Below are 20881 nucleotides of genomic sequence, written 5' to 3' on the forward strand. Positions count from 1 at the left end.
CCGACCCCTGAGCCGGCCGCAGCGCCGGAGGGGACGGACGGGCAAACGACCGGCCAACAAAGCTCCGAAGCGATGGACGCCGGCGTTCCCGACCCGGGGCACGAAGCCCTCTCTGAGGCGGTCGAAGACGTGATATACGTCAAGACCAACAACGAACCTCCACGAGAACCGGCCGTGGAGGCCGACTCGAGTAATGATCTCGGGGGTGACTCCCCAACTCACCCGGTGCGGCCACACTCGGATAATGGGAACGGGCGCGAACCCGAGATAAAGACCAAGCGGGTGTACAACCGCAAGGACTACGGCCAACAACAGGGCAAACCGAGACGATCACCTCGCTTCGCCCAACACTTCGCATTCCTACAAACGGAACGTAATTGGGAAACTTTCTTCCATACCTATATGCCTGATCAGCAGAAGGCTGTGGAGGAAGCGAACCAAGCCCACTATACGCTCCATTGCTTCGTCTTCGCGTCAATACACCAAGCGAAGCACTCCAGAGCGGTCACTCCACAGCGAGTGAAAATACACACAGATGAGCTTATAAAGCCCCCACGAACGTGGAAAAGTGTTGAAAAAATGCCGACCCACCTCCGAAACCTGTTTTACGAAGCGGCCCAAGCCGAGATAAGTAAATTAGAGGAGATGGACGCTTGGAAAATCATTGACGAACACGAAGCGTCTACGAAACCTATTCCTCTAAAGTGGGTGTTCACTTACAAGCTTGATCAAGACGGCTACCTCGACCGCTGCAAGGCACGAATTTGCGTCCGCGGCGACCTCCAGGCGAAGCATCCTCTCGAACAGACCTACGCAGCGACCCTCGCAGCAAGGACGTTTAGAGTAGCGATGGCGCTCGCGGCGGAATTCGACCTTGAAGTAGACCAATTCGACGTAGTCAATGCGTTTCTAAACGCAACAAGAGGACCGAACGACCCGCCTGTCGTCTGCTACCTACCAGACGGCTTCAAACAGAACGGGAAGTACGTCGAGCTCCGCCGTGCCTTATACGGGCTACGAGACGCTCCCCTCCTTTGGTATAAGGAGTTCTCATCAACGCTGCGGCGCCTGGGACTCAAGCCTGCAAGCGAAGACCCCTGTCTCTTCACTTCAAACGACAAGAAAGTGATGGTACTCTTCTACGTAGACGATATCCTCGTCTTATACCATAGGGACCACCGCGAAGCTGCTCAAAACGTTATAAACGGGGTGAAAGCCGAGTATGAACTCAAGGACCAAGGCCCTGTCGAGTGGTATCTAGGCATTCGCGTGATACGTGACCGTGAGAAGCGAACAATTAACCTCGCACACGACCAATATATCGAACGCGTAGCGAAGAAATTCAACCTTATCGACTCGATCGTGCCGCATACACCATTGCCATTCGTCCCGCTCCAGAAGAACACCGCTGAAGCGACCCCTGACCAGGTAAAGCAATACCAAGAGAAGGTCGGCTCAATTCTGTACACTGCGATCATGATTCGCCCCGACGTCGCCTTCGCTTGCGCTATACTCTCGAGGTTCCTAACGAACCCGTCTCTCGAACATCAGAAGGCCGCGAACCAAGTCATTAGATATCTTTATCACACTCGCTACCTTTCGCTCTGCTTCGGTAGCTCGGGGGGTGCAGGTGCCCAAGTTCTCCTAATTGCGGGCGACGCCTCGTTCGCAGACGACGAAGAGACGCGGCGTTCATCTCAAGGGTACATCATCTCACTGTTCGGCGGTCCCATTCAGTGGAAAGCCGCGAGACAGAATACCGTTACCACTTCTACTACAGAAGCGGAACTCCTTAGCCTCGAAAACACTGCTAAGGAGACCATCGCTCTCAAACGCTTATTTCGGGATATTGAACTAGACCTCGGAGACGTATGGAAGATCCATTGTGACAATCGCCAAACGATTCGCCTGGTAGTAGGCGACAAGGAACGCATCTCAACGCGCCTTCGCCACGTTGATATACAGAACATGTGGCTACGCCAAGAGTATGCCAAGAAGACGTTCGACGTGGTATATATGCCTACCGACGAGATGCCAGCAGACGGTCTCACAAAAGCACTCTCCCGAGCGAAGTTCGAACACTTCAGGGCACTTCTAAACCTACAAGACATTCGGGCACAAGTCACAAGAAGCGAAGAGAAACAGGTGCGCGCGAGCAATGCTGGCCCGGAGGCCGAAAGTTAAATTTTGACTTGGCCCCTGGCCAGGAAGCATGATACGCTCCCAAAGGAGCAAAAGCAAGCGTACTTACGCCCCGTAGGGCGGGCTCTTTTAACGACCTCGGAGGGAGGCCGCGTACGTGTCCATCAGGACGTTGTACGCGGGGAGAACAGCCGCCGGCAAGTGTCCTCCAACAAGGCTGTCAATGGCAGCACGGAGACCAGCCGCTTCGGCCACGGCCGGAACCGCTGCAGAAGAGTCAACGGGCAGAGGAAATAATAACTGATGGGCAACCCACGTTGTGGGCCAATCAGAAGGCAGGATTTTCAGAAAATTCAACTGGCAATAATAAGAGGCAAGTACGACGGTTGAATAAAGGAAAGTGCGATTATTGCGCCAGGCGGCGCGCAAGGGCGAATTTCGCCATATTCACATCACTTCGAGCACAAAGACCGAGGCGAATACAACAACACCTCTCTTTTGTTATATATATATTCACAAGAGGCTCTGAATAGCCTCATAATCTTGTATCTAGGCGATAGTAGCGATATGGCCTCGAGGCGCGGTTTTCCAGACGACTACGCGCCGTCTGGGGGGGTGTGTCGTGCTGGCTCCGGGCCTCCGGACCCACTCTGCCGCGTCTCGGCCGCGAGGTCACGTGACCTCGCTCCAGCGACCGTATTCTTAAGCGTCCTTCGCTCCGCTCGCTCACTTAGAGAATACAAGCCGTTTTGTTCCTAGTTGATGCCGCCCGTGCCTGACGTCGGTCACCACACCTGGCGTAAGCTGAGTTTGCTTTTTTCGCGCCCTTGTAACCGTTGATTCTCATCCAAGATCTCCTTCAAGTGACTGTATCCAATTAGTGTGTGTATTCATTATCGTCAATGGAGAAACATGCTTCTCACGAACTCTGATACGTCGGTTTCGAGTGGGGTATGAACAAGCCATGTTTGTCTTGCTGCAGTTCGAACATGGTTGTCCTCCAGAGCACTTCACCTTCCTAAAATGGCATCTCTGGCATCTTTTTGCGTAAAAGATGAAATGTCAGTATTAGCCGAGTTTGAATTTGAGCAATGCGGGTGGTGACGGTTGTACACACGCTGAAAACTTGATCTTGAGTATGTGACTGTTCGGGGGAGTCCCGCTTGGTGCTTCGGAACTCTGGCTGGGACTGGCCATATCGCAGTACCTCTTTAGTTTATTGATATCTAATTTCAATTTGTTTATCTCGTAGCACCAGTCGTTATCGCATCAGGCCTCTAGATGAATAGCTGCATTAGACGTGTGTGGAACTGCATCGACCTCCAAAGAAAAAACGGGCCACGACCCAGCAGCAACGACGTTCGGCTTCTGGCGTGATCAGTAGGATTTCTTCTTCGGCGACCAATAACTCCGTTAAAGTCGGCGTGAGGCAGTTGGCCGAGTGTCGAACATTTTGTTTCAAAGGAGGAGGCATTCTCGACTTTTACGTTCTCTCCGCTATCGATCTAAACCAAGACACCCGTCAGCCACGGTCCCACAATTCTCGGCATAAGGTCTGTTGCCGAGAGCCCCACATGGCGGGAAACGAACTCTTGCCGATAACATGTCAGCATTTCCACCACCGTCTTCTCCGGTGAGCGGATCTTTTAAGCAAGATAGCTGTTAACAGTGCCGATAATGATGGTCCTATGCTAGTAGATGAAGAGACAATGACTTTTTCTCTGGTGGATTTTAATGTTTCGGCCGCTTTTTTCAGACGGCAAGGTGCGTGTTGGCCAAGCGGATACTCAGTATTAGTAGTCTTAACCGTTTGTTATTTAAGTATGGAAGCTTCACTTATCACGTATCTCTGAAGCAGTCCGTGACTTTAATTTTTATCTGTCTTTTATTTTTGTGGTTTTGATGTTGTTCAGAATGTCTAGTCGCAATGCCAATGAAAAACCAGAGACCGAGGCAACGCAAGCGGCCAGACCACCTACACAGCCGAAATTCGAATGGTTCCAAAATCTTTTCAAGTTTCTGTGCTGGACCCCGCCACGTTGCCGCTACGATCCTGACCGAGAGTTTCCTTTCACTTTGGCTCTAAATCTACTATTCAGCTTCGCCAGCGTGGTTACAGTCGCGAATCTCTACTACGCTTACCCAATTCTCAACAAAATTGCCAGTGATTTCGGAATCACCTACCAGAAAGCATCGTTAATCCCAACGTTATTACAAGCCGGCTATGGATCTGGTAACTTGTTCCTATGTCCCCTCGGGGATCTCTTGCGTCCTAGGCCACTCATCATTCCTCTGGTCCTGGTCTCAGCAACTATCTGGCTCGGCCTCTGCGTTACGACATCATTCAGTGCCTTTTGTGCTTTGAGTTTTCTTACTGGCTTCACGGCTGTCACCCCGCAGCTCATGGTTCCACTGGCTGACGCCCTCGCCCCTCCTGCGAGGCGTGTGAGGGCAATATCTATTGTCTTCGCCGGCCTCATGTTCGGGCAGGTCCTCCCACGGATCTTGTCTGGAGTTGTAACGGAGTACACAAACTGGCGAAACATATTCTGGCTAGCTTTGGGACTACAAATCTTCCTACTTGTTCTGCTTTGGCTCTTCTTTCCGGATTATCCTCCGAACGATGCCGAGGGCCTTAGTTACCCCCAGATGCTCTGGAGCATGCTGCGTCTCATCTTCGTACAACCAATTCTGGCATACGGATGTCTTACCTCAATGCTATCGAACGCTGCCATGTCTTCGTTTTGGACAACACTCACGGCGCTACTTGCTGCGCCACCTTACGACTTTTCTCCAATGAAGATTGGCCTTTTTTCTTTCGTCGCCATCGTTCCAGTTGCGGTCGTCCCGCTCTACAGCTCGCTGGTCATTGAACATTTTGTTACATACCTTCCAGTTAGCATTGCCCTAACTTGTGGGTTGAGCGGCGTGGCTGTGGGCATCTTTACGGGTACTTTCACACTCGCTGGAGTTGTTATTCAAGCCTTGGCCATAGACTTTGGCGTCGACGCAACCAGTATAGCATATCGGTCAGCGGTATATAGGGCGGTCCCGAAGAGTAGAAATCGAGTAAACGTTGTGTATATGACTTCTGCTTTTATTGGACAGTTAATAGGCACCAGCGCTGGCAACGCCATTTACGCCCAGGGTGGCTGGTCAAGGGTCGGCATAGCCGGTATGGCTTTGCTTGCGAGCTGCTTGGTGCTGACGTTTGTTAGGGGGCCTCGTGAAAATGGTTGGATTGGCTGGAAAGGAGGCTATTCCGTACGTAAGTAACAAGGCGTGTGATATTACGGGGGTTAAAGATGTAAAACGGGATTAACTCCATTCGTGTTTGGAAGATTATACATCGGTATATTTTGCAGCAATTTCAGTGCATTGGTAACTCAAAATTGAAATTGAAATTTCCCATCTGGATATATACACTGCCCATATCCATCGAGACGCGTGGACATGTGTATCCTGAAGCATGTGGAATGGAAGTATTAACTTCAAAGTATATTATGTATAGCTGCTAGGAGTTACATTCCGATACAAGAAAACATATGCTTCCGCGGACCATATATCTGGCAACGCCACCCAACCTGATAAAAAGAACATAGTCTAGTTGATTTGAGTGAAAGACACATCATCGATGTAAGCCAGCTCTGTACCAGCTGGATTCCCAGCAGGGTACTGCAAACCTGAGCCAAGCATCATGTATATCATGACCCAGGACGATGTAGGGGTAAAGGTAACGGTCGCTACATTCCATTGGTTCACCGCCGTGTTTTTCATATTTTGCGAAAGAGCAGCTGTTTGGACCTTGTTGGGGTAAAAGTAAATATTCAGAAAGAAATTTGCGGTTGTGCTTGTGTGCCAATAATAGACCTGCAACTGGTAGGTTCTGCCGGGAACTACCTTTTGTATACGCCGAAAGTCCATGGTCGCGCTGTTCATGTTGTTGTAGGATACGCTAAGGCCATATTTGCCGGAGCGGGCGCTTGCGCTGTTAACAGATAAAGTGATGTAGTCGCCCGTCGTTGCAGTGCCCTTGGACACATTCCAGTCGGCCGTGGTACCGGATTCCCATCCGCCGTCCTTGAGCAAGTTGACTCCGATGGAGGGTGTCGCTGATGGCACCTGCCCAACTGTGTACGTAGATGTCCTGCAATTCGAGTCGAACTGGCAAAGGAGCGAGTTTCTTGGTTCATTCAAGCATTTAAGTATGCTACTGGCGGTAGCAGACAAGGCGGCCGTGTCACGGGTAATTTGGGGGGTGTAGGAGGTCGGAAAGCAAGACGTTGCTTGAGGAACAGGCGTCATACCCCAGCTGGTCAAAATTGATTTGCAGTATTGCGCGGACGCACTCAATTCTTGCCATAATCCTACCCACCTGCTTGTGAGGGTTTCGCAAGCTTGAGGCAGGTTTCCAGTCACGTAACAGAAATCTGGAGTTCCGTTGTACGTGGGGGCTGAAGGACACTCGGTGATGGTTGTCAGTCCAAGACCCGAGGACGTTGTGGTTGTAGGCACGATCAGAGTTGAGGAAGGGAACTCTGAACTTGTGAGCTGACTGCTTGTCGGGCTGCTACTGAAGCTAACAGTGCTAGTAGCCGAAGTTGAGGAGGGCAAGTCCGAGCTGGATGACTGAATACTTGATGTAATACTCCTCAAGTCGATAGTGCTTGTGGTTAGCGTAGAAGAAGGGATTTCCAAGCTCAAAAACTTGCTGCTTGCCGAGGTGCTGCTGGGGCCCAGGTTGCTAGTGCTTGAAGCTGAGGATTTGGCGTCCGAATTGGATAATTGACTGCTTGGCGAGGTACTGCGTAAAGTACTGCTCACGTCTATAGTGCTACTAAATGAAGTTGATGGAGGAACATCCGGGTTGAAGACTCGGTTGCTTGCTGAGGTGATGCTAAGGTCCAAAGTGCTAATGGTTGAAGTTGAAGAGTGGGCGCCTGAGCCGGATAGTTGACTGCTTGCTGAAGTGGAGACGAGGTCAACAGTGCTAGTAGTCGATGAAGACATGCCCCCCGATGACGAGGATGACGCGGATGCAGTCATTCGTGTGTATACGTTTAACCGATCTGGGCCACCGCACCACTGGTCTGGCGCGCCTACACACAACATACCACACTCCCTTTCGGGCGCCGCTTGTCCACCCAGCTGATCTCCACAATAACATTCGCGGGAATACTCAAGGCCGAAATATGAAAATCCCTGGCACCTGGCTGCGCACTTCTCGATCGTCATGTCGTCGTTGCGATAATCGACAGCCTTGAGAGACCTGTCATCCACTTTATCAGACCAGCAGGAACTGTACTGAAACCCATTGATGAGTCCGTTGCTAGCCTTGTTGGAATCGGCGACATCCGGTCTTGCGAACAGGCTAAGCCGGTTGGCGCCTCCGCAACTCTGCGAGCTGTTGCCGCTACACGCCATAGAGCACTCGGCGGCGGCGGTTGAGGTGCTTGCCTTATCCAAGGCCATACCACAGTAGCATTCGGTCGAGAATTCAACACCAAACCAGCTATAGCCTGAGTTCTTACAGGCGGCTGCGCACATTTCAAGCGTCATAGCGGGGTCTTTGATGACTTTACCGCTCAACACGCGGTACGGAACGTTATCTGTATAACATCCCTTGTAATCGAAACCTGAGACTGACGGGATCACAGGCACACTCAGCGGTGATGCCTGAGAAGACTGCGGGAGCTCGTAAACATTCAACCTCAAGCTTCCACCGCATAGCTCGGAACTGTTACCAGCGCACACCATATTACATTCTGATGTAGGTACAGTAATAGCTGGAGCCGTGTTACCGCAGTAACACTCTGAGGACCATTGTGTGCCAAAGTATTTATAACCGGCACAGTTTGTTGCGCACTTTGCCGCCGTCATGTCCGAGGCCGCGACAGTCTTTTCGGGGAGCACTCGCTGTGTACCTTCAGCGAAACAACCGAGCGAGGTAATTCCGTCTAAAGAAGCGGGTGCCGGAGCATTTGAGTTCGTATTAACGTAAATATTGATGCGATCGGCTGCACCACACTTCGCAACGCCTGTCGGGTCACCAGCACACGGGAACCAGCAATCGGCAGCATTAGCCTCGGTGCTGCCGGAATCGCGAGAGTTGCCGCAGTAGCACTCGCGGCCGAATTCGACACCAAAGTATTTATACTGCGAACAGGATGCAGCACATTTCTCTAAAGTAATATCGTTGGCAGCGGTATTCTTATCGCCAAGAACCCTTCTTCCATTCACATTATCTGTGAAACATCCCAATGCAGTATAGTCGATAGCGCGTGGGATATGTTGGCTGGGCAAAGCGGCGGTGGAAGGTATGAAAAGAGAGTGCAAGCTCAGGGAGAGCAGGCTTAGACGGAATGGTGTCATTGTAAGGAATGAATGAAGTTGGTGATTTAAGTCGAGTGCTGGAAACGAGAGTTAGGAGGAGGACATGGAAACATTATTTACTTTCAGAACCATGATAAGATTCATATTTGTCGTCACTTGGACAAGCGTTCACTCTTTGTTTAGGTAGCTTGAGGCGGAGAAATTCTCATTGTCATCAGAATGGTAGTAATAGTGGCTATGAAGTCTAGAACGCTGGCTTCAAAAGCCTCATATGTGGTCAGCTCCGCCTCAAAAACGCAAATAGCATAACCAAGACGTGGCTGGCGTTTGGTTTTGTAAGTAAGCAGGAGTAAAAAAATTGGCTGTTGGACAAACTCTGCATTTCACAGCCAACGATACCCATCATATTGATCGCCTGTGGCTTGTCCTGCCACAATTAGTTGCTCAAAAACGTTCTAGCAGACCATGTGCCGCTAGTGGGGAAGGTTGTCAGGGAAGTTTAGCGCAAGACTGGTTAACAAAAAGCTTGATCATTCTCCAAGTTGGGGTTGTTAGTGCAGGTGAGATCGTGCTGTAGTAACAAGCGTGCTTGACGACGACTGAAGTTATCTCAGATAGTTCCCCGTCCTATGCTTGATCAAGTAAATATTTACTTTCTTTTTGATGTTCTGACCAATCATACATCTTAGCAGGTCGGTCTGGAGCCGATGCCGGATGCATAAGTCGAATGAATATCTATGATCCGCAAATGGAATGACTAGAGCACCACTTCTTTGTTGTACAGTCAAACAATGGCGGTTGCCTTGCAACTTGCCAATGTACAAGACCCTTGCATGAAACATTTCGAACGATGTCTAAGTCTCTTTCTCCCAAGGCGAGCAGCTACCTACTCTGTATGTCGATGGTGCCTGTCTTTCGGCCGTGCCTCATACGGACCATCGCATGCATACATCGGGGCACGCATTAAACTGTTAGATAAACGATATTAGTTTGATGCAATACACCTGGGGTTCATTGAGCAAAGAGTGATTCATGTTGTTGATTGAGTGATTCTACCCATTCCGGTTGAAGCGGGGTTCTGTTTTGTATCTACCCGTTCTTCCCGGTTTCAGCATATTGCAAGAATGCAACTAAGCTAGATTTCCTAGCATTTTATCCGGACGCAGGCGTCAATCTAACATCAACACATACATCTGGCAATTATCTTCCATTGAAAACTAGCGGGGTCATTGTTCCATGAAACCCCCGAAACATCGATCATGCACTTGGGGAAATCTCTTCCATTTATCCAGGCAGCTTCTCTCTTTTACAGCAACAATAAATTCCAATAGGCCGGCTGGATAGAACAGTTCCTCAAGTGGCTAAAAGTCCGGCAATCACCTGATATAATTACCAGCTCATGGAGACAGGGAAATCCCATCAACCGAAGGAGTCATCACCTCCGACTTATTCAGCAAAAGGCTGAAACGTACAGGCCTTCAAGATTCTGCTACAAATTAAGCCAAACACCCAAGGACCTATCGACGCGCTCTTGAACTTGCCATCTTCTGCCGCTATAACGAGCGTGATAGAGAAATTGCTTCTCCCAACGTCGCACTTTGAATCTCTACACTCACAGGAGCCACTGACCGCATACCAAATCCAGTAGTTCATCAACATCGTCGCAGCCATTATAGCCAGTGCCACGGCGCCTCTGTGCTAGAACAGTCCTATAAAGCGAAACGATGAGTTCCATTGTGGGGACTGCGAAATACATGCCGCGGCTACAGTCAGACAGTGATTGGCACCGCTGGTTCAGCAGCCTTCGCATGATTGCAAATGTACACGGAGTTTGGGAATACGTCGACCCGAATGGAACCAAGATGAACATTGAACCGACACATAACTTCGAAGACCCCGCCGGTCTAAGCGGCGAGGAGAAGGCGTCTTACAGTACCACAATGCTTTACAGAAAAGCTATATACAAAGCTCAAGACCAAAAATACAATCGAATTCGGAAGGCTCTTGCAGACGTCCACATCTGGATCCTTAGCACAATTGCCGACATATATTTCAGCCAGATCTACAAGGCAGAGACTGTTCGAGATGTTTTGAAAGTCCTACAATCAGAAGTGGCACCTAGAGACTTTGGAAGGCAAAAAATAGTACTGGATCGTTACCACGCGCATATGCGATCAATCAAGCGGACAAACCTTGGCGAATGGCTATTGGTCTACAAGGAAATCATTGATGAAGCAGAATCTATCGAAGATCCGACCCTATGCAACCCAGAATTTCAGGTTGTTGACTTTATCAAGGCCGTGTGGCAGATCGCTCCAAGCTACGCTATTCCTGCTTCATTCGCTTCTGTACCGCTAAACGAAGAGGAGCCTGCGGATCATTTGGCGTGCAAATCAGCTGGAATTAAACAAGCAGATCACTTTCGCCGCTGGGTTCGAATTTTTAATCCAGATTGGCTCACTGGACCGCCAGCGAAAGCCTCCAGGTTTGGTCAATGTTACGGGGAAGACGAAAAGGAACATGCTGTTTCGAACAACATTAGCAATAACCAGCGCAGTCATTCTTCCTTCGCGCCTAAATGCCCGGCGTGCCCGGGTTCAAGCCATCGATTTGTTGACTGCAAGCACGCGAACCCTCAGAAGAGGGATCCTTCCTACAACGAGGCTAGCAAAGAGAATCAGAAGGCACTACAAAGACTCGAAGACTACCTTGAGAAGAATCCCCATTTAAGGGGTACAATCAAACGATTAAGGGACAAATCAGCTCTAGCGTAATCTTTGAGGTTCTCTAGCAGGGGCATTGCATCAATCAATCAATCAGAGTAACAATAGCAAACGCACCACAGAAACTTCATACTACCTTATGTAAAGGGAGTGCCTGAGGGCGAATGGTTGAATTCGACACTGACATTACCATCTTGACCTACTATGTACAACTGGAGTGTTTTTATCTTCTAGCTATGGAGTATTTCTTTCTTCTGCAAGGCTTCGAAAGGCCTTTTTATTAGGAGTGTATAAAGATTCTGTGAGAGACATTTGAGCTTAGTGAAAGCCGTCTTGTCAATAGAAACTGGTTGCTATTAAGCCCGGTCTACGGTGGCCTGAACAGTGTACCAACAACGCAACATCGTCAGTCCACTAGCTACAGCAAGACTCCGATTTACTTATTCCACGATATATCGTCGATTTATCACAAGAAGCATCTGTGTCTTGTTATGGTTGTGGGTATTCTTACCCGTTCTGCTACTCTGCGTTTGGCAATTCGTTGCCCAACATGATACCTGTTTTTGATATATGTTGGAGTCATTAAACCTGGCCTTTTAGAGAAGATTGCTTTATCACCTGGGATATTCCGGCGATGGAGGATTGGAACAACGAAACATGGTGGGGAAATAATTCAAGATTGACACCCTAGAAAGCTGTGATGCCACTGATCGATATCAGTCTGCGAAGGTTTCAGCTGGTGGACTAGTAACTCATTTGGATACCGCTACAATCTCGCGCTTGGCTGTCTCCTCCTACCCATCTTCTTAAGCATACGGCTTGACGGGAGGCACGGACAATAGTTTTGTTGTCCTCTTTTTCTTCGCCTGTTAATTTATTGAATGACTCTCTTAAGATGTCAGCGTTACTCCACGGCCCCATACATGGATATTTAGACGGAATGAGGATCTTCGCAACGCACCCCCTTTTCTTCAAAGCTTAGGTTTGAGTCAGGTATTGTAGGTAAAGATCAAAAATCGTGGAATAATACAGAAACGCCACGATGGGTGAATCAGATGTGCTTTGGTTTCTTTGTGTGCATGTAACTACGTACTAGATACGGCTTTTACGAGTAGCCATTCGATATCGGCAGCTCTCAGCTAAGGAACTACAATATTTGGGGACAGTGGGTTTTTCGGAGTGTTAACTGAAATTATAAGGTCTGTGACAGAACTAGTGAGCTTACAATGTCTCAATCATGGGTTGCTGGAGATACCTGAGAAAAGCCAAGACATACTAGTAGCGAACAATGAATAGTATGAATAGAATGCACATCTGCTACTGGGGGTTCATACTCCTGTTTCCTATCGCCTTTGCAGAAATAGGTCTCTACTTAGCAGCTAGGCAACGCTTGATCTTGAAATACGTAGCCAACAGTATCTATCATCATTGATTGATTGCGTGCCAAGCTGGAAGAATTGATTGGTTCGCCTATGGGCCCGTATGCGGCTAGCCTGTCATGTAATGGGTCCAGCTGATAAACTACTCACTCACTCACTCACTGCCCGGTTTTCCAGATGTATGCATAAGCGCACCAGGGACGAGGTAAGCGGAACTCTCGCATCGACAGACCACCTCAGCACAATACGGCAATGCCTTGGCCATCGTTTCCGAAGCCAGGAGTTCTAGCAAGTCTGAAAGTATGATCGGCCTTTCATTTATTTCAAGATGATGCGCCTCATCCATACACCGACTATGCAGCTCAAGGAGTTCATCGGCCATATACCTCAATACGCCATACTATCTCACACGTGGGGTTCCAATGAAGTCACGCTTCAAGAATTGCAAAGAGGGAGTTTTTCATTACAGTCAAGACCGGCTTTTCGCAAGATAGAAGCCACATGCATGCAGGCTATGCGCGATGGGCTTCAATATGCATGGGTAGACTCATGCTGCATCGATAAGACCAGCAGTGCGGAGTTGGGTGAAGCTATCAACTCCATGTATCGATGGTATCAGCAGTCCGAAGTGTGTTATGCACACCTTGAAGATGTTTTTGATAATCGACTGGTAGACAAGGGTATATCCTCGTCACCTTTCGCGACTAGTCGGTGGTTTAGTCGTGGATGGACGCTACAAGAGCTTATTGCCCCGAGGCATGTCGAGTTCTACAACGCCGGCTGGAAGAAGCTGGCCCAGAAAAAAGATATTGTACAACACTTGGAAGGAATTACGGGAATTGATGAGTTTGTTCTTAAAGGCGGCTCACCACAGCGGGTGAGCCTGGGTCGTCGCATGAGTTGGGCAGCAGGTAGGAAGACGACCCGAGATGAAGACGTCGCATATTCACTCCTTGGAATATTCGATGTTAACATGCCTCTTCTATATGGTGAGGGATCCAAAGCATTTCTCCGTCTGCAGGAGAAGATCTTGAGACAATCTGATGATCACACATTGTTTGCATGGAGGGCAAACCCTCAATCTGAAGATGACGAGCAGCTTCGCGGCCTTCTTGCGCAATCTCCGGACGAATTCGCCAACTTTCGAGACTGGTCATACCACGACTTTCGCGGCGACTTAAGCCCTAGAAGCGACAACATTGTGCAAATATGGCCGCGTAGCCCAGTGGACGTGTCCAAGCGAGGTATTCACTTTGTCTCCAAGACAAAAGCAATCGGCCGCCGAAGCATCCTTGATATTCTACTCTTTCGTAGGCATGCTCCGTCTCTCATCCTCCCCTTAAACTGCAGCATTGGCGGCGATCCTCAAAGAGTGGTCGGGCTGTACTTGCAACTTCAGGATGGTAACCGATATGCTCGCGCTCGTCCATCCGAACTGGCGGACATGCCCATACCAGGCGGCAGGAACATGGCTCTGTGTGGTATCCGCGCGACACCAGAACTCAAGATTGGATATTACGACAAGCCATGGGGTGCCCGGCCACCGGAGAAAAGCAACGCGGAAACCTTGCATGTTGAGGCCACAGCACTTTCACCGCGTCGAAACACCATGGCTTACGGGTACTATTTGGCTGGGATATTTACCGCCGAGGAGGAAGGCGGACCGTTGCGGTGTTACAGCTATCAGCATGAGTATCAGGAAGGCCAAGCTCTCAACTCAGCCTTATTTCTGCAGCTGAAGCGCCACCATCGATGGTCATTGCTGTTGAAGGGAAGGTCAGAGGGCGATATTGTTCTTGTGACTTTCTGGGTGCTCGACAAGAATCTAAGGTTTGATGCTGTTAGGCTGCAGCCGTCAAAATTGCAAGGCGAATCAGGTGCCATCACAACCGCTCTCCGAACTATGAAGCCTCCCCAAGTTCCTTACTACGAAAAGTACATACGCATGGCAAACTACAGCCGCGAGTTGAAGCTAAGTCTACGAGAGACGGAAATCCAGGGTCGGAAAACCTGGGACTTGAATATCAGGATGGTAGATCGAGGCTTCTGGGTCAGGATAGGATTGGCTATAGAAACCACCGTCATTGCTGGGGCTTGTACCATCACATGGATGCCATCTGTATGATGATGATTGTAGTCTCATGAAGCTGGAGGCTTCAGATGTAACGAACCGTTGGTATAAGTGTAGAATATTGTGTTATCGCGTATTGCTGGCCGTACTCTTCCTCAATCTTCAAGATTATTATCAAAGTATCCATTGGGCAATCGCGGTTCTCCATGATTTTTGGTAATTACATTTCCTGTAATACTGGGGGATTATGCTAATATACCCTCTCTCTCCGTTCAACAGAGACCGTTGACTACAACAATAGCCAAATACATGTACAAAATCTATTCAATATCGTCGTCATCACCGTGGAAGAACCTTAAGATGGCAGCAGCAACCAAATCACCATCATGCTCCAAATCTGCCGTCTCAGCCGCTTGGTCAGCGTGCTCCAAGTCCTGAATACCTCCGCTGTCGATTCTCATCTGAATCTGTCTCTTCACCATGTCTTCGTCAAAGGCCAAATGGGCTTGTGTCGTGAACAGGCGACCCTTGATGTAAACCCCCTGCACCTTGGTGTGGCTGCTGTGACCCCATACGTCGACTTTTGTGCCGGGCGGCAGTAATCCATTCGACGTTTCAGGAGCTGGCGGTGCCACGACGTGGTCTTGGTGCATTTGATGGAGGTGTACGTGGTCGTCGTCTGTTTGGAAGAGAAGCTTGCCGACATGTGAGAGCTCAATCCGTGAATGACCTAGTTCCCAATCTTGAGATGGAGATGGAGCAACCTCGGCGCCGAGCATCCGGTTCAGTAGTTGGTGGCCAAAGCATACTCCGCTGAAATGCAGGTCAGGCCGGCGCTGCCACAGTTCTGGAGATTTTGTTAGTCACATTTCTCGGCCGAGTTAAAGGTTGAGTGTTTCCAACCTTTGAGTACATCCAACAGCTTCAAAATCCACGGGTTGTCCCCATGAGCATCGTACATGCTTCCCGTAAGTAGAACTCCTTGGTAGTCATCAAACTCCTCGAATGCAGGCACCTTGCCTCCTTTCTCCTCTACAACGAATCTCTGATCGGTGTCAACACCCAGTGGGGGGTCATGATCGGCTCCGGCATTCTGGAAATGGCTGTGTAAAATCTCTCCGAAGCTGCCCTTGGTTGATTGGGTTTCCGGGTGAGGGGTGTCTGTCTCCAGTACAATCATGCGCACAATTGGCGCGTTCGGGCCGGGGTATTTCTGAACTTTCTGCATGTCGAGTGCCTTAGCCTAGTATGTTATCGAGTAAAGTACCAGTAGGGAAAGGTGGTTAGGGATTGTGTATTCAGAACAATCCAATTGAACGAGAGCTGTTTAGTGTTTATCAAGAAGGATGCAGGGAGTGAGCTGATTGACAGGCACAGGTGAATTGTATTACTTAAATGGCCCCTCCCATTCATAGTAGCTTGCATTCTTTTTAGGTGACGCGTTGCCAGGCGAAATCCGGCGATGAGCCAAGAGGATGACAAAGTGTAGCCCAAGGATGGCACCGGCTCATCGGAACTATGTACTGACGTCAGTCAATTGCTTGTCGCTGTAGGGCTGAACCAAAAGCAGTCGTCGATGACGGCAACTGTCCTGAACTCCTGGTTTTTATAACATAATTCCCGCCTGGAACCCACTGCGCCAACGGCTCGGCAGGTTCCACTATGGGGGGTTTTCTGTGCCGTGGAGGGTTGTACAAGAAAACCCAAAGCAAGCTGCCCTGCATACACCTTAGACGAGAATCCTGAGCTTACGCGTAGCTCTCATTGAGAACCAAGAATTCTATTTCCTTGACCATCTGACCAAATCCCGCAGTATTCGAATTATTACTGGTTTTTTCTATGCCTCAGCATGGAATGATCTGCCTTTAACAAGAGAAAAGTTCGAAAAATGTTCATTACTCAAGGCTGTGTCCCCCAACCCTTACAAGTCAGTGAAAAGAAGACCCGCTGTCTATCGCCCCAACCCTTGGCAAACTGGAGACTGCCCCGAAAAAATAGCATCACAATGGATCGTCTTAATCCACAAGTCACAAACACTACCGCGCAAATTTCTTTGAACATCGAAGTAAGTGAAGCGACGTGAGGGAAGAGTTTTTAAGATCGAAAATGAGGCAAATCAAGACCATTGAATCTTTACGGAGGGAGGTAAAACGAAAGAGATGAGTAAGGGGAGCCCAAATACAACGCAACATTGAATGGAGCTCTGGTGCACAAGCTGCCCATTTGTCCGTGGCAGACACAATAGATATCGACGACAATGGCATTCAATGGAATATGGTAGGCTAGCGTAACACGAGGTTCGACTCGGTTCACCATAAAGAAGATGGGCGCACAGAACCACCTAGGGAGCGAAATGAAAGGAGCATCTAGAACAAAGATGGTCCTTCTCGACCTCGGAGGAATACTAAAGCAGTGCTGTTGGCACTGAAACTATCAACTGAACATTCGTAGGCATATCATAAAGCACTTTCAGGTTCACACAGTATCACCAGCACAACTCAACTCATTTGACTGTCAGACGTCATTCCCATTATTAAACTACTCACTCAAGATGGCGAACAGACATTACGAGGAAGAGAGGGCGAGACTTGCTGCACGGGGCTCCACGCAACGTACTGGTTCTTCTCAATCCAGCTCTGGCATGTCAAGCGCTGTGTTCAGCGCTGGACTCAATGCAATTAACGCTGCGCACCAAAACACTTCTCGGGCTCCCCCCTCTGATGGCGATGATTCTAATATTACCTGGCTTGACGACGACAGAGAAGCTGGGGTTACCTCGGATTTTGCTGCCATGAACCTCCAACGCAACTCTTCGTCCCATAACCACGCGTACGGCCAAAGTGCGCACGCACGGCCTCGAGGAGACCGTTCTAACTATCTCCAAGGGGTGGAGCCAGGGGACTCTATATCTGAGGTCGGCGAGCCATGGGAAGGAACTGGGACTAATCGAGGGCACAGTCCAGCAATGCCTGGCATGTTGTATCCATCAAACGCCCCAGCTGCCTCTGGCAATGAGTACTCGGAGCATAGGTCACATGGGTCTAGTGGAACTGCCCGAGGTTCTGGGCTAACTTCGACCTCGCAGCACCAGCGGGAATTCAGTTCAGCTAGACCAGGCGGGACAACCCAACGGGGGTCCGGTACTGTTGTTTCTGCCATGACGACGAATGCCGGACCGGAAGGCAATGTATACTGGCCAGAGTTGCGTCGGAACCTCACTTCTGACGCCGCTCTCAACAACTTCACAGTCATTTGCCCTGTCTGTGCCACATCGATGAGGGCCGTGGCGAGCAACAACAGAAACCAGGCGAAAATTCTTCACTGCGGCCATATGCTATGTATGGAATGCACTATCCGAATTTGTGCCAACATTGATGGAAGTCGTGACAATCCGCATGGCCGCAAGCCGAAGTGTCCCATGTGCAAGGAGCGGCTGGGCAAGTATCCCCATTGCGGCGAGAGCTGCCAGGCACCAGGCCGAATCGGATTCCCGATGCCAAAGAACATGGAAGAAATGAGATACTTGCCGCGCACGATGCCTGAAGGTGGCTCCGATCCGAGCTGCTGCAAAATTTGCCGCATCAAGCGTATCGAAAGAACCAGCCAGAGACTGGTAGGGCTCATCTTGAACGATACCAAGTCCAGAGCTAAATGGAACCCGACGGTGGACCAGGCAAAGCAGGAAGCCGGCGACTTTAGTGACTACATTCAGGTCCCGGAGTTGCAACGGCTCCTGGATGTTTTGGCCGAAACTGTTCGTGACCCCAAAATCTATCAGAAGTACGCCAACTTGTATCCTCAGCAGTTTGCTTCAGACCAGCGTGCTGTGGCTGAGATGAAGGATCGCAAGCGGGATGCTTTGTAAGGCATGTGTGGTCGTCAGCAATCTCAACAGCAATCGACCTTGTTGAGAGACAACATCTAGTTCATTTTCTTTTCTCATTTATTTGTATGCTCTGGTGTCTTCATCACAGATAAAATTAAAATAAACCAAGAAAAAAATGAGTTTGATAAGATCATATTTTTGAAGCCCAGGCCCGGAGCAACACCCTGATGCCAACTCGTTCAGCAAAATTTCATGTGATTTCATGTATTAGTAGACGGCCTTGCTCATTGTACTCTCTCTTCGTCTTCCCACTCGCGTCTGCCTTGCGAAGATAGCACCCTAAGAGAGTCTCGACGCCTACGTCCCTCGGCTGTTTAACAGATTTTATGGACGTTAAGCGAGCTCATGATGACCGAAACTTTATTACCAACAAATTGATAGTCCGAAAATGTAAAGTTGTAAGTCTTGTATATACATAACGTTCATGCAAGACCACATAGCCAAGGCGAAAAAATATCGTGGGTATAAATCAGGACATATGCTAAGTGTTCTGATGAATAAGATGTTTTCATGAAAGGGTTAATCTGGTTTCACTGCCAAGGCGATGTGGGAGCCGGTTTGGCTATCAACCTAATGGCCCTCCCCACGTTACCAAAGTGTCTCATACATGACAGGGCTCACATATACCCGTATCCGTGCATGGAGTCTTCCATTCATCTTAAAACGGTCACCGATTTCGAACGCAACAGCATCAAAAAGAAGATCAATGACCCCAAGGCAGTCATAAAACTCATTGTAGCTATTTTTTGCACTCGTCTTTGAAGGGATGACGTGAAACGTTAGCTTCATGACAGCCGTCAAGGCCCATCAAATAATGTTGATTCTTAGGTTGACAGCCGGAGGTTATGTGGGTTAAGACTCTGGGTTATTAAATCAACACACATGCAATGGATCAATATCTCGCCAAAGCTCGTTCTACTGGTTTGAGACTAGGCTTGTTCATGGAATAAGCGTTCAAAAGTGAGCGCAGTACAAGGGACTCAATAATGGATGACTAACCAGGAAGTGGACAAAGCAACACTCGTAAGCTTTGACTAACTAATTATAGTTCTAGTAATCGAAAACTACGCTACTATATTTTTCAAACACTCTTGCCATCCCTATACAGAGAGGACTGCTCTCCCTTTGATGCACCGCGCTCATGTCGTTACAGGGCGTGGCCAGGCGGACGAGGCTATGTCGTATAATCGCATGGGAGTTAGGCACGGCACTTCCCCAAAACAGCAATGTTGCAAAGTGATTAATCGAAGTGATTCAACTGCAATCTTGGAAGGCCTCAGAAGCTGCAGGTGAAGAAAATAGCCTAGGGGGTTTCAGCTAGTGAAGCTCGGGGCACACGTCAGATGTGTTTCTGCCGTTATTCGTTCGGCTACGAGAAGAGAGAATTGGGACGCGACCCTGGCCTAGATCAGTTGCACAGACAAGGGGGCGCCGCGCCGTTTTCTTCCATTAGCAGTCACTCGTTACATGGCAAAAACTGTCACGTCAACTTGTCGTGTTGACGGTTATCATCCCTCTTCGAATTATCCTTCTTCAGCAGCCGAACCTTCACGGCATCTGTCCCGAGCTGTCTGCCGGATCGCCAATGTCATTTTCTTTCTCGGTTTATACATCCTGGCTTAAACTTACTCGCTGACTTTTTCGGCCCGTGATGGTGTGTGAGTAGTGTTCCGTAAGGGGGCGAGGAAACTTCACCTGGGCCAATCGGCCCCCGGGCAACTTATGTGGGGGAAACATCTCTTGGCCATGGGGAAGCATATCCTCGTATGTTACGCTGACTCACAGAAAAAGGCGAGTCGACCCTGGGAAGTAGCAATGATAGATCTCTTGGAAAAGAACGGGAGCAGTCTTGGTCAGTCTTGGTATCCCGATCGATGTGCCAGATCATTTCTTGGGAAACGCTTATTATGCCTTTGATGAAAAGCTTGGCCAGGCCTCATGACCACAATCTCTCTTCATAATACCATTAACAGAGACGACTTCCTTCGCGCTTTCAGTGGCTAAAACAGTCTTGCCGCCCTTAGTACGTGACACAATCGCAGATCTCGCCCCTAGAAGGACTTGCGTGCCCATATTGTAAAACGTTGGCTTCAGCTATCTTTACCACCAACTAGAAACCCGAGGCTGGAACGGCAAATTTTGCATGTAGCGAGGTGAAAAAGATTATACCTCCGCAAGATAATAGTGTATGGAGACTGGCTGCCAAGCCTTCGTATGGTTTCGAGCAGCCCCGTCGTCCTCATTCTTGGGACTTGGGTCGTTTCACCTACGCTCGGACACACTTCTCCGTTGCAACCAGCAGACACCACTGACTAGAACCAGAAACCACATGGCTCCCTGGTACACT

At 49.2% G+C, this 20881-nt stretch overlaps 6 protein-coding genes across 6 annotated transcripts; 4 read left to right on the forward strand and 2 right to left on the reverse strand.

Annotated features, from left to right (window-relative positions):
• Positions 1-4056: 4056 nt before the first annotated feature.
• Positions 4057-5418, forward strand: CTRU02_213305 (uncharacterized protein; the record flags this gene model as incomplete). Its single annotated transcript, XM_036730921.1, has 1 exon — positions 4057-5418. The coding sequence occupies one exon, from the start codon at positions 4057-4059 to the stop codon at positions 5416-5418; it is 1362 nt and encodes a 453-aa protein (XP_036577451.1).
• A 327-nt stretch (positions 5419-5745) lies between these two features.
• CTRU02_213306 (uncharacterized protein) lies at positions 5746-8514 on the reverse strand (the record flags this gene model as incomplete). The annotated part of the gene is made up of 1 exon (XM_036730922.1): positions 5746-8514. The coding sequence occupies one exon, from the start codon at positions 8512-8514 to the stop codon at positions 5746-5748; it is 2769 nt and encodes a 922-aa protein (XP_036577452.1).
• Positions 8515-10199: 1685 nt separating this feature from the next.
• On the forward strand, positions 10200-11249 carry CTRU02_213307 (reverse transcriptase domain protein; the record flags this gene model as incomplete). The annotated part of the gene is made up of 1 exon (XM_036730923.1): positions 10200-11249. One exon carries the CDS (start codon positions 10200-10202, stop codon positions 11247-11249), a length of 1050 nt encoding a protein of 349 aa, XP_036577453.1.
• Positions 11250-12905: 1656 nt separating this feature from the next.
• Positions 12906-14702, forward strand: CTRU02_213309 (het domain-containing protein; the record flags this gene model as incomplete). The annotated part of the gene is made up of 1 exon (XM_036730925.1): positions 12906-14702. One exon carries the CDS (start codon positions 12906-12908, stop codon positions 14700-14702), a length of 1797 nt encoding a protein of 598 aa, XP_036577454.1.
• A 266-nt stretch (positions 14703-14968) lies between these two features.
• Positions 14969-15876, reverse strand: CTRU02_213308 (gmp synthase; the record flags this gene model as incomplete). The annotated part of the gene is made up of 2 exons (XM_036730924.1): positions 14969-15495; positions 15552-15876. 2 exons carry the CDS (start codon positions 15874-15876, stop codon positions 14969-14971), a joined length of 852 nt encoding a protein of 283 aa, XP_036577455.1.
• A 1929-nt stretch (positions 15877-17805) lies between these two features.
• CTRU02_213310 (uncharacterized protein) lies at positions 17806-18513 on the forward strand (the record flags this gene model as incomplete). The annotated part of the gene is made up of 1 exon (XM_036730926.1): positions 17806-18513. The coding sequence occupies one exon, from the start codon at positions 17806-17808 to the stop codon at positions 18511-18513; it is 708 nt and encodes a 235-aa protein (XP_036577456.1).
• Between the last annotated feature and the right edge of the window lie 2368 nt (positions 18514-20881).

Source organism: Colletotrichum truncatum (assembly GCF_014235925.2).
Source record: "Colletotrichum truncatum strain CMES1059 chromosome Unknown Contig_0009, whole genome shotgun sequence".
Lineage (NCBI taxonomy): Eukaryota > Fungi > Ascomycota > Sordariomycetes > Glomerellales > Glomerellaceae > Colletotrichum > Colletotrichum truncatum.